The sequence below is a fragment of the Scheffersomyces amazonensis genome, assembly GCF_036850825.1.
Source record: "Scheffersomyces amazonensis strain UFMG-HMD-26.3 chromosome Unknown RJT21scaffold_3, whole genome shotgun sequence".
Lineage (NCBI taxonomy): Eukaryota > Fungi > Ascomycota > Pichiomycetes > Serinales > Debaryomycetaceae > Scheffersomyces > Scheffersomyces amazonensis.
In genome coordinates, this window is record NW_027042743.1 from 588,976 (window position 1) to 601,755 (window position 12,780).

Here is a 12,780-nt window from a genome sequence, read left to right on the forward strand (position 1 = left end):
TACAATTTACGATAAATTTGTCAGTGAATCTTCATAAATTCAGCCCAGACTCGCATAACCGAACATAACTCCGTTTACTCGGAAAAAGCAGCATTATTGCCACCAATTAATTCATTACGCCTTACATAGTCTATTTTAAAGACTCAATACATTAACCCAAGACAATTCTAGAAATTTCCTAGATAAACCGTTACCTTAGGGGACAGTTACGGATTACTTATATTGAACAAAGCCTCGTTTATTAATGGGTACTAACGGAATCGGATCAACTTGTCTCTGACACATTGCAACAAACCTTCCTTATTCAGCACCGAATACGATTAATCACCGAAAGAAAAAGCCGCTCCTGCACATGGTGCTCGACACAGGGCTTTATTATTATTATTTTGTTCGGCACGGAAAAAGGATGTTTGACACTTTTGTTGCCAAAAGATGCCGAAAAACATTAACAATAGAGCATTACAAAGCATAATTGAAAATGGTAGGGCTTAACCTTGCTCAACTAGGCAGTATTCAAGGCTGTGCTATACGAAATCCATTAATAGCTAATTTTGATTTAATAACTAACTACTTTATGAATTTACCATACTTGATAGTACGCTTCGGGACGGAACAACATTCGCAGCATGTCATATAACCATAGAATCATTGAGCCCATTGAGTCACTAACCTAGGTGCTTCACTGGAGTCACCAGCTCAATGGGATAGTCGATACGCATAACATAACACTACATAGAGAACATTCGGTGTTAACGATATAGTTATATAGTTATTAGAGTTATCAAGTACGTCAGCACCGAGTTTCGGAAAGATCAATATTGTAGGAATTTTATGTTTTCCGAGTAAAAGTTCCTGAATATAAGCCCAGAATTAATTCCGTATGCTATCTATGACCATCTAAAAGTTAAAGGTAGAGGAGGGGGTTATAGAGGATGAGGTAATGCCATTGGCGTGACATGGTTGGAACGGTTACAGAAGTAGAGCATAATATGTAACAATAAAGTTAATAGTAACTATTAATAAAGTGGAGATAGAAGGGGGTCATCGCATCAGTTGAAGAAGATCTACAGCCCTGCGAACAACGATAATAAACTGTAGTAGTAGTAGTAGTAGTAGTAGTAGTAGAAACTATACTAGTGCAATATAAGTAGAGTTATCACCATTACTGTAAACTGTATATCTATACTATAACTGTAGATTCCACATACACTTGGCAATGATAATTGTAAGCAACCAAAGCCAACACGGATAGAATCTAAACTTGAAAGTATCCTTTCCGGGTTAATTCCGTATATTATTCCACTTTTTTTCTTTTTTTTCTTAATTTCTTATTTATTTCTTAGTATTATTGTTTATTTATTTTTTATTTTTATTATTATTTTTTTCAATTTCGGCCTTGTGCCAATGAAGAAACTCATCAGTATATATATCCTGGAAAATATGCATTACTTAGTAGATCACTTTGTATATAATTTATAGATAAAGTATATAGAAAACTATTCTGAATTAAGCATGTCTTCATATAATTCATTGGGGAAAAATTCCCATGATGAAGAAGAAGAAGATGCTACTAATAATAATAATTTTGTAGATAATGATGAAGTTGATCAAAGTTCTTCAACAAATTCAGTTAATGAATATCAAGGATTTAATGATGAAGCTGCAAGAAATGTTCAAGAATTAGCAAGAACCATTACTCATGATTCTATACTTTCAAATGGTGGAGATTTTAATGATGATAAATCTTCAGTAGCTTTAATTAAATATTTATCTCATATGTCTCAAGTACCAGGTATATCTCCATATAATGTTGATGAAGAAACTAATCCAAAATTAGATCCTGATAGTGATAATTTTGATGCTAAACATTGGGTTAAAAATTTAAGAAAATTATATGATTCTGATCCTGAATATTATAAACCATCAAAATTAGGAATTGCTTATCGTGATTTAAGAGCATTTGGAGTGGCTCAAGATTCTGATTATCAAGCAACTGTTACTAATGCAATTTGGAAAATTGCCGTTGAAACTTTAAGATCAACTCGTAAAATGGATGAATCTCGTTATTTTGATATTTTAAAACCTATGGATGGTATAATGAAACCTGGTGAAGTTACAGTTGTATTGGGTCGTCCTGGTTCTGGTTGTTCAACTTTATTAAAAACTATTGCTTGTAATACTTATGGTTTCCATGTTGGTAAAGAATCGAGAATTACTTATGATGGTTTAAGTCCAGAAGATATTCATAAACATCATCGTGGTGATGTTGTATATTCAGCAGAAACTGATGTTCATTTCCCTCATTTAACAGTAGGTGATACATTAGAATTTGCTTCAAGATTAAGAACTCCTCAAAATAGAGGTTTAGGTGTAGATAGAGAAACTTATGCTAAACATATGGCATCAGTTTATATGGCAACTTATGGATTATCTCATACAAGAAATACAAATGTTGGTAATGATTTTGTAAGAGGTGTATCTGGTGGTGAACGTAAAAGAGTTTCAATTGCTGAAGTATCACTTTGTGGAGCTAATTTACAATGTTGGGATAATGCAACAAGAGGTTTAGATGCTGCTACTGCTTTAGAATTTATTAGAGCTTTAAAAACTTCGGCTTCTATTTTAGAAGCTACTCCATTAATTGCTATTTATCAATGTTCTCAAGATGCTTATGATTTATTTGATAATGTCATTGTTTTATATGAAGGTTATCAAATTTTTTTTGGTAAAGCTGATGCTGCTAGAGATTATTTTGTTAATATGGGTTGGGAATGTCCTCAAAGACAAACTACTGCTGATTTCTTAACTTCATTAACTAATCCAAGTGAAAGAATTGCTAGACCAGGTTATGAATCCATTGTTCCAAGAACTGCAGCTCAATTTGAAGAATATTGGAAGAAATCTCCCGAATATAAACAATTAATAACTGAAATTGATCAACATTTTATTGATGTGGAAAAAAATAATACTAAAGAAAGTTATCAATTGGCTCATAATGCTAGACAAGCTAAACATGTTAATCCAAGATCATCTTATACTGTTAGTTTTGGTATGCAAGTAAGATATATTATGGGTAGAAATATTCTTCGAGTTCGAGGTGATCCATCTATTTCACTTATGTCTATTTTTGGGAATTTTATTATGGGATTAATTTTATCATCAGTATTTTATAATTTATCTCAAACTACTTCTTCCTTTTATTATAGAGGTGCTTCAATGTTTTTTGCAGTGTTGTTTAATGCTTTTTCTTCATTATTAGAAATTATGGCTCTTTTTGAAGCCAGACCTATTGTGGAAAAGCATAAGAAATATGCCCTTTATCGACCTTCTGCTGATGCTTTAGCAGGTATTATTACTGAACTTCCAACTAAATTACTTACATCTGTTTCTTTTAATCTTGTATTTTATTTTATGGTTAATTTTAGACGTGAACCAGGAAGATTTTTCTTTTACTTTTTAATGTGTTTCAGTGCAACTTTAGTTATGTCTCATCTTTTTAGATCTATTGGATCAGTATCAACTTCATTACCTGGAGCTATGACTCCTGCAACGGTTTTATTATTAGCTATGGTTATTTATACTGGGTTTGTAATTCCAACTCCAAAAATGTTGGGTTGGTCAAGATGGATTAATTATATTAATCCCGTGGGTTATGTTTTTGAATCTTTAATGGTTAATGAATTCCATAATCGAGAATTTGAATGTTCTACATTTGTTCCAACTGGTCCAGGTTATGAAAATATTGCTCTGAACGAAAGAGTTTGTAATACTGTTGGATCTGTAGCTGGTTCAACTATTGTTCAAGGTACAACTTATTTAGCTGAAAGTTATCAATATTATAATTCTCATAAATGGAGAAATTGGGGGATTGTTATTGCTTATGCCGTATTTTTCCTTTTCATTTATGTATTTTTAACTGAATTTAATAAAGGTGCTATGCAAAAGGGTGAAATTGTTTTATTCCTTAGAGGTGCTTTAAAGAAACATAAAAAGGTTTCTCAAGAAAGAAAAATTAATCAAGAAGATGAAGAAAATAAATTACCATCTTCAACTTCAGAAAAGATTCCAATTAAAGATGAATTTGAAGCCATTAAAAATGGATCTGAATCAGAAACTACAAATAAAATTAATGATAATAGTTTACCTTCATCTAAAGATATTTTCCATTGGAGAGATTTAACTTATCAAGTTAAAATTAAATCAGAAGATCGAGTTATTTTAAATCAAGTTGATGGTTGGGTTAAACCAGGTCAAATTACGGCTTTAATGGGTGCATCTGGAGCTGGTAAAACAACTTTATTAAATTGTTTATCAGAAAGAGTTACATCGGGTGTTATTACTGATGGAGTTCGTATGGTTAATGGTCATTCATTAGATTCTTCATTTCAAAGATCTATTGGTTATGTTCAACAACAAGATTTACATTTATCAACTTCAACTGTTCGAGAAGCTTTAAGATTTTCTGCTTATCTTAGACAACCAGATTCTGTTCCAAAGAAGGAAAAGGATGATTATGTTGAATATATTATTGATTTATTAGAAATGAGTGATTATGCTGATGCCTTAGTTGGTGTTGCAGGTGAAGGTTTAAATGTTGAACAAAGAAAAAGATTAACTATTGGAGTTGAATTAGTTTCAAAACCAAAATTATTATTATTCTTGGATGAACCAACTTCGGGTTTAGATTCTCAAACTGCTTGGTCTATTTGTAAATTGATGAGAAAATTGGCTGATCATGGTCAAGCTATTTTATGTACTATTCATCAACCTTCAGCTTTATTATTAAAGGAATTTGATAGATTATTATTTTTACAAAAGGGTGGGAAAACAGTTTATTTTGGACCTTTAGGTAATGAATGTAAATCTTTAATTAATTATTTTGAAAAATATGGTGCTGATCCTTGTCCTCCTGCTGCTAATCCTGCTGAATGGATGTTGGAAGTTGTTGGTGCTGCTCCTGGTTCTCATGCAAAACAAGATTATTTTGAAGTTTGGAGAAATTCTGATGAATATAGAGAAGTTCAAGGAGAATTAAATAATATGGAACAAGAATTAGTACTTTTAGAAAGAGATACATCTCCTGAAGCTCATTTAAAATATGCTGCTCCTATTTGGAAACAATACCTTATTGTTACTTGGAGAGTTCTTCAACAAAATTGGAGATCTCCTGGTTATATCTATTCTAAATTATTCTTGGTTGTATCGGCTGCTTTATTTAATGGATTTTCATTCTTTAAGGCCAATAATTCTATGCAAGGTTTACAAAATCAAATGTTTGCTATCTTTATGTATTTCATTGTATTCAATACTTTAGTTCAACAAATGTTACCATACTTTGTTAAACAAAGAGATCTTTATGAAGTTAGAGAAGCTCCTTCTAGAACATATAGTTGGATGGCATTTATTCTTGGACAAATTACTGCAGAAATTCCATTCCAAATTGCTGTCGGTACTATTTCTTTCTTTTGTTGGTATTATCCAGTTGGTTTATATAGAAATGCTGTACCAACCGATGCTGTTAATCAACGTGGGGTTTTAATGTGGTTATTATTAACCGCTTTCTTTGTTTATACTTCTACTATGGGTCAATTATGTATGTCATTCAATGAATTGGCTGATAATGCTGCTAATTTGGCTACTTTATTATTCACTATGTGTTTGAATTTCTGTGGTGTTTTAGCAGGTCCTGACGTTTTACCAAGATTCTGGATTTTCATGTACAGATGTAATCCATTCACTTATTTAATTCAAGCAATTTTATCTACTGGTTTAGCTAATACTAATGTTATTTGTGCGCCTGAAGAATATTTAGTATTTGATGCTCCAAGTGGTCAAACTTGTGGTACATTTATGCAAAGCTATATGTCAATGGCAGGAGGTTATTTGACTGATGCAAATGCTACTTCTGGATGTAGATATTGTCAAATGGCTTCTACTAATGCTTTCTTAAGCAGTGTTAATGCTATTTATTCTGAAAGATGGAGAAATTATGGTATTTTCATTGCTTTTATTTTCTTCAACATTATCTTGACAGTTATATTCTTCTATTTAGCCAGAGTTCCAAAGGGTAATAGAGAAAAGAAGAAGGCTGCTAAGAATTAGATATCCCAAACACTTTTATTTAATATTATTTATACTAGACTAATACACACTATGCGTTATTAATTTTATTATTGTAGTTAATGATTAAGAATTCTAGTTTAGTTTATTCGCATAAGTAACCAACTGATAACAAGCAAGTAATTAAACGATTTAAGTATTGCAACCATTCGTATTACATCGTACATCGTTTAGAACCCAACTAAAAGATTTAAACCCCAAACCATCACCAAATCTAGTAAAATCATCCCACCCATGGATGGTGCCTCAAATAGGTAATGAGCCGTATAGCTCTGTGCAGTCCCACGCATATAAAAAAAAAAGTGGTACGGTGAAAAGTTTGGCTCTCAAAATCGGATCACAAACGACGACTGATTCAGAATAAAACTTAACTGCAATTGGGGTATATAAAGTAGTAAATTTCGAGGTTATAATTCTTATTTGAAGTTTTAAATTTATATATTAAGAAACAACTATAAATTATAACAACAATGGTTACTGCCGAACAAATTCATGATAAATCATTTCCGATAAGAGAACGGATAGAAGCTCTTATCAGATTAAAGCAAGCTGAAATTACTAAAGGATTGGCTGCTTTAGATACTGTACAATTTCTCACTGATAAATGGGAAAGAGGTAATGATGGAGGTGGTGGTGAATCTATGGTAATACAAAATGGTACTACTTTTGAAAAAGGTGGTGTTAATATCTCCATTGTTCATGGAAAATTACCACCTCAAGCTGTTCAAAGAATGAGAGCAGATCATGCTAATTTAAAGGGTTCATCTGATGGTAGTGTAAATTTCTTTGCTTGTGGATTATCTATGGTTATTCATCCTATAAATCCTCATGCACCAACTACACATGCTAATTACAGATATTTCGAAACTACAGATCCTGAAACAAATGAAGTTCAAGCTTGGTGGTTTGGTGGTGGAGCAGATTTAACTCCATCTTACCTTTACGAAGAAGATGCCATTTTATTTCATCAACAACACAAGGATGCCTTAGATAAGCACGATAAAGAATTATATCCAAAATATAAGAAATGGTGTGATGAATATTTCTATATTAAACATAGAAATGAATCAAGAGGTATTGGTGGTATTTTCTTTGATGATTTTGATTCTAAACCGGCTGATGATATCTTGTATATAATTGAAGACTGCTTTGATGCCTTTTTACCATCATATGTACCAACTATTTTGAAAAGAAAAGATACGCCATATACGAAAGAGCAAAAGGAATGGCAACAATTAAGAAGAGGAAGGTACGTAGAATTTAATTTGGTATTAGATAGAGGTACTCAATTTGGCTTACAAACTCCTGGTTCAAGAGTAGAGAGTATTTTAATGTCTTTGCCAAAGACAGCTTCTTGGTATTACGATCATCACCCTGTCCTGGGATCTGAAGAAGACCGCTTGCTCCAAGTATTACAAAATCCAAGAGAATGGGCCGTTTAGTATAGCCTATAAATAGTTATAAACAAAAGTTGTATATAAAGTATGAATACATTGTCTTAAGTTGATTCACAAGGTAAAGCTTTAGCAGTTTTAGATTAAGCTATGAATAAATACTAGTAATGTTCGATTTAGAGCTTAATAGTTCAAATTCTTTTTGTACGATAACTTTCACGATCTACAACTATTTATTCACTAAACACAGTAAAACATATACAATCAAACCAAGAGAGGGCCCAACAGATCTACTCTTCAAACTCATCTTCAAACTCATCTTCAAACTCATCTGCAGAATCATCTGCAGACTCATATTCAGACTCAACGTCATCACTCCACAACATTAGAGCATTCTTCCGTCTGCTTTCCCTTAAAAATGTACTAATGTCTGAACGGAAACATTGTACGACAGTTCGATTATCAATTCGCTGTCTGTACTCAATTGTAGCATCACGAGGTAGATGTCTTCTACTATTGATTCTCCCTGTTTCTTTAAAAGTCTCCTTCCTTTGCTTAGACATAAACAGAAAACCAAAGTCTGTAATAAATACTGATCTCGAATTCACGTTGACTAGTATATTATGAGGTGTTAGGTCTAAATGGGCCAATCCCTGTTGATGCATATAATCAACAGCATCTAATGTTTTAGACTTGAATCTTAACCTTTGTCGATGTGTTAATGTAGACAATGGAACAGCATCAATGTATTTATAAATGAAAAATAATCCACTGACTGAGTTGTCATATACTGCAAGCTCATGGTTGTAAGTTGCAGTATTGCTTCTGATGAAGCCTATTGTATTGATTTTTGGAAAAGCATCATTATCCAAAATACTTAGGCAAGCCACTTCTAGACAGAAGGATCTGAAAAGATCAAGAAAACTTTTTATGCCGTCTCCATTAGTAGCACTAAGTTGTGCGGACCTAATGGGATCGTACACTTTGACAGTCTGGAATTCCCCATCCATAGTTTCACATCTATAGAGAATTCCATTTGTCGAGCCGAATGTGGAACCCGATATGATTTCAACGAAGTCCATTCTTCCTCTTAGTTCTTCCATTGTTACTTCTTGGAAATCAAAAAGCTTCATTAATTTACGCATAATAGCGACATCACTAGATTTGATATTCAATTCGTGATTTGATAATGCTACTGAGTCTTGCTCAAAGTTTGTATACAGCAGAAGCATTGGCAGACTTGTCACATCATCATATACAGGTGGACGCAAATCATATTGATGGTTATCAGCTCTTAATCTATTGATGAACCTTACCATATATTCTTGGCAACTTGTATTTAAGCTTCTTACAATCAATTCCCTTTTAGATCCTTCAATGTTTAAATCGGGGAAGTTATCAAATGGAGTTTTGAAAGTATTGTATAATATCATGCAAAACTTACAAACTCTATTGAAGTTCGTGTCCGAGTTTATGATCAATGGGTTGCTACTGATCTGTCTTAATATTTTACAACGATTCAATCCAGCATATTCTTCGGAAACTCCAGCATTCTGTAAGTCAAAAACTATGAAGTCTTTATAATTGCTTAAGATAGATATTGGAGAACGACATGTCCTAGAATAACGAATACATTGAGAGTAGTATTCCACAAATATTTTACTGTCTTCACTTTCAGGTCTGGTGATATCAAAATTTGACATCGCTAATGATATATCGAATCTTTTGACCTCAATAGGGATTCTTATATTGTATGCACCGCAAGATAAAATGATATCTGGATAAGCTGTTGCACCTTCATTCCTAGGTCCTTCGTTGATTGGCTGTTGAGGTACCATCTGAATGTCGACATTTAATAAGATACTTAATACTTCAATACAATTCTCAATCAAATTACGTTCTAACAACTTTTGAACTGGCATCTCGTGTGTGTTTGGGATAATGAGATTATAATTGTATCTGAATGAAGGGATGCGAGGAATTAATTCTGATCTCACAGTCCAAGAAATAAAGTCATCTAATTGATAATCGATTGGAGGCATGGAAGGGTAAAAGTTTCCGATCAATTTCTTTATCGTATGGTTACGTGGTTCATATCTTGGACGCATCAAAACACCATCATCTGGAATATTTGGTAAATCTAAGCGAAGAAAGCAGGATAATCGAAAGTACCCAGAGAAGTGGTCAGATAAAGGCTTCAAAAGTTTCGAGTTTGAACAGAATGTAAAAAGTAACAGTCCAACTTTTAACAGCACCAATGAAAGGAGATTCAGATTTGGATACCTGATTGGACACAAGACATGGAAGTTGAATAAATCCAACATTAAATGAAGTAAGTCTCCTTGATTCTCCGAAGTAATCTCAACTCCCCATGGCAACAACTCAGATAAAAACTCTTTAATTTCATTTTGATTAGGGTTCTTCAAATATTCATCTAATTTTTCTACTAAAGTGTTGTAGGATTTTAAACCTCTTGAATGAATCTTAAAGATATCGAACTCAACGGATTTGAGAGCTGCAACCAATCTATTGGTACTATTTGTAAAGTTTATTATATCTTGTAAGGACATGACTGTATTGATCTTAGTAGAAGTAATCAATTGGATTAGTATATAGTTCTATACAAGGGAAATATATTATGCACATTAGATTACTCGAATAAGCGTTAGAAAATAATGTGATGTGTAACCTAAAGCTTTTGGCAGCCCATTACATAAGCCAAGGGGAGGCACACACAATATAGCGCGTGCCTGCATATAACAATATAATGTCGGCCTCGGTAAAAGCTTGCCCCGCCATTTAAATCATAAATTTACAAGCTGGAGAATATATCGCCAAGTCTACTACTAGCTATTCAATGTCAGATCTTGCAAGAAGACTAGGGCCGCAAGGTCGACAACTCTTGTATAGCCAGCAAGGGTTTACCGGGGTGGGTCCACAAGAGCTCGATTTTGTTGTTCATGAACTAAGAAATCCCCGTCCAGATACGAATGTTAGAAAGGTGTTGGGATATATGTACAACTACTTGCCATATGTTAAACACGAACATAACTTGAGGGTATTAGTTGCTAGTTTTCTTAATAATCCTGTATGTTTTGGATCGAATACAGTCCCGTTTGAATCAAATTATCTTATAATTGAAGTGTTTAAATTAATTACTGATAAAAAGTTGAAGATTAGTATTCCTACTTTATCATTGAAGAGTTTTTATTCAGTAATTTTAACGGAATTGACCAATTTTGCTGCGTTTAATCCCGTAGTAAATAGTTGGAAAGTGTTACCAATAATAACTGGTTTATTATTATCGAATACTTTAAGAGATGAATTATACGTATTTCCTAATGTAATTGAGTATAGATGGTTCTTCCTGGATTGGGATACGAAAATTTTGGAACTTTTCTACAATAGTCTTAACTATAGTGTTTCTGCAGCTCAACCAGATGATGTGGTGAATTTAAGTCTTGTGAGTTATGCTTTAATATTCAAAAAGGATCAAGATATCAAAACCAAAGTGTCATCAAGTTTCATAATTCAAAAGCTTGCTTATTTATTATTTTCTCATCCTGATAGTTCAACCCTAAGTTATCGAAGGTTGTTCGAGTTGGATCCAAACTCCCAAGATAGCGAGCAAATAATTCAGGAGCATATATTACAAAAGCCTACTATTAAACACCTCAACAAAATTTCATTCCTTTTACAAGCTTATTTCAAAGTCCTTCCATTGGGTACACAGTCCTATAATGTAATAAACAACGTAGTTGATACTATTGTTTATTTCAATCGTCAATTGAATCATACTAGTTCCTCTTCAGAATTTAATAATGCCAAAAGCTCAATCAGTACCAATCATTTACATCAACAATACTGGTTCATAATGAAGAACATATTATTTTCTCAAACTATTATTATCCAAGGAATTTTAACTAGATGCTTAATAAATACTTCACAATCTGGCTATACTTTCAGTCTATTTGGAAGAAGAAACCAAGTTAATAAGATAGAACATGAATATCATCAAATTTCATTAAAGATATTATCAATTCTCTATTACGCCAATTTCATATTACTTTCTATCGGTCAGGGAGGGTTTGACAATTATAATTTTGTTTACTATTTAACACTAGAATTATCAATATCATCAAATGGTACTGATTTTGAAAATTTGACTAAATATTTGATATCGAATTATCAGGAAATCAATTTTTTTCCTCAAGAATTGAATAATAACTATATAATGAGATCAAAAGTTTTATTTGTCCTTGGGTTATGGGAAAATTACTTACAAAAAGCAAGTACAAATTTAGAAAAGAATGAAAGATTTATTGACAATTCCATTTTTCAACTTAGTTTTGATCTTGTAGATGATACAAAATACATCGAGGATGACTTAATAGAAGCATCTCATTCGGTGCTATTGTTTTGTTTCTCATCCCTTAATTCAAACTCAGATTTATCCAGATTCATAAACTATGGAAAATTATTATTCAACCAGTTTCCTAGACGGATTTCATCTCAACAATTGAATATTGCTGTTGAAACTATTGGTAAGAAGGTATTATCTAATCCATTTGGAGATGGACTTGCAGTAGAAAACTTTTTAAATTTTGTTTCTGATGAGTGTGCAATCATAAGACCAGGTATAAAGATCCCATCAGTTGGAACTAATGGGAATGCTAATAATTTTGGATTTGCATCTGCACAACCCATACAAGAAATTGCCGCCGAATCAGTGTTGGCCAATTTAGATGAGAAGGATGGTGATGTGATTGCAGGAAATAGAGTCAAACCTCCTAAGGACGTATCATTATTCCCTGATATTACGAAGAATCCACTAATGAAAGATTATGAATTTGAGAATCGTCTAGTTCCTGAAACATCTCGAGAAGCTGCCATAGTATCGTTCATTACATTACTACCTTATTTACCCTTATCAATATTTCTAAAATGGACTGATAGAATTTGGTCTCTTATTACTTCAAGTAATCCCAAGGAAAGAATATTTTTGATAAATATGTTATGGAAACTGTTGAGTGAAAATTTGGATCTTAACAGAGTAGAGCTTGCTATCAGATGGTGGTATAATATTAAGAGATTACCAGAAATTGCTATAGTGAACCATCAGTCTAGATTGTGATTATTATATATTATATATTATATTACTTATATTACTTAGGACACCCGCTAACCAAGTATGGTATATGCAGTCACCAAAATATAGAAAAAGTTTTGCAACCTCTCACATAGAAATGTATTCAGTAGAGAATCA

General features: G+C 32.7%; 4 protein-coding genes across 4 annotated transcripts; 3 read left to right on the forward strand and 1 right to left on the reverse strand. All coding sequences in view use genetic code 12, as the record gives it.

Annotated features, from left to right (window-relative positions):
- The first annotated feature begins 1,408 nt into the window (after positions 1-1,408).
- RJT21DRAFT_120101 (pleiotropic drug resistance family ABC transporter) lies at positions 1,409-6,442 on the forward strand. Its single transcript, XM_064881633.1, has one exon. It carries the CDS (start codon positions 1,513-1,515, stop codon positions 6,100-6,102), a length of 4,590 nt encoding a protein of 1,529 aa, XP_064738375.1. The 5' UTR covers positions 1,409-1,512; the 3' UTR covers positions 6,103-6,442.
- Positions 6,443-6,590: 148 nt separating this feature from the next.
- Positions 6,591-7,562, forward strand: HEM13 (coproporphyrinogen oxidase; the record flags this gene model as incomplete). Its single annotated transcript, XM_064880198.1, has 1 exon — positions 6,591-7,562. One exon carries the CDS (start codon positions 6,591-6,593, stop codon positions 7,560-7,562), a length of 972 nt encoding a protein of 323 aa, XP_064738376.1.
- Positions 7,563-7,657: 95 nt separating this feature from the next.
- Positions 7,658-10,183, reverse strand: RJT21DRAFT_31824 (uncharacterized protein). The gene has a single exon (XM_064884143.1). It carries the CDS (start codon positions 10,082-10,084, stop codon positions 7,805-7,807), a length of 2,280 nt encoding a protein of 759 aa, XP_064738377.1. The 5' UTR covers positions 10,085-10,183; the 3' UTR covers positions 7,658-7,804.
- A 1-nt stretch (position 10,184) lies between these two features.
- Positions 10,185-12,746, forward strand: PEX8 (Pex8p). The gene has a single exon (XM_064884142.1). The coding sequence runs from the start codon at positions 10,372-10,374 to the stop codon at positions 12,646-12,648; it is 2,277 nt and encodes a 758-aa protein (XP_064738378.1). The 5' UTR covers positions 10,185-10,371; the 3' UTR covers positions 12,649-12,746.
- Positions 12,747-12,780: the final 34 nt, after the last annotated feature.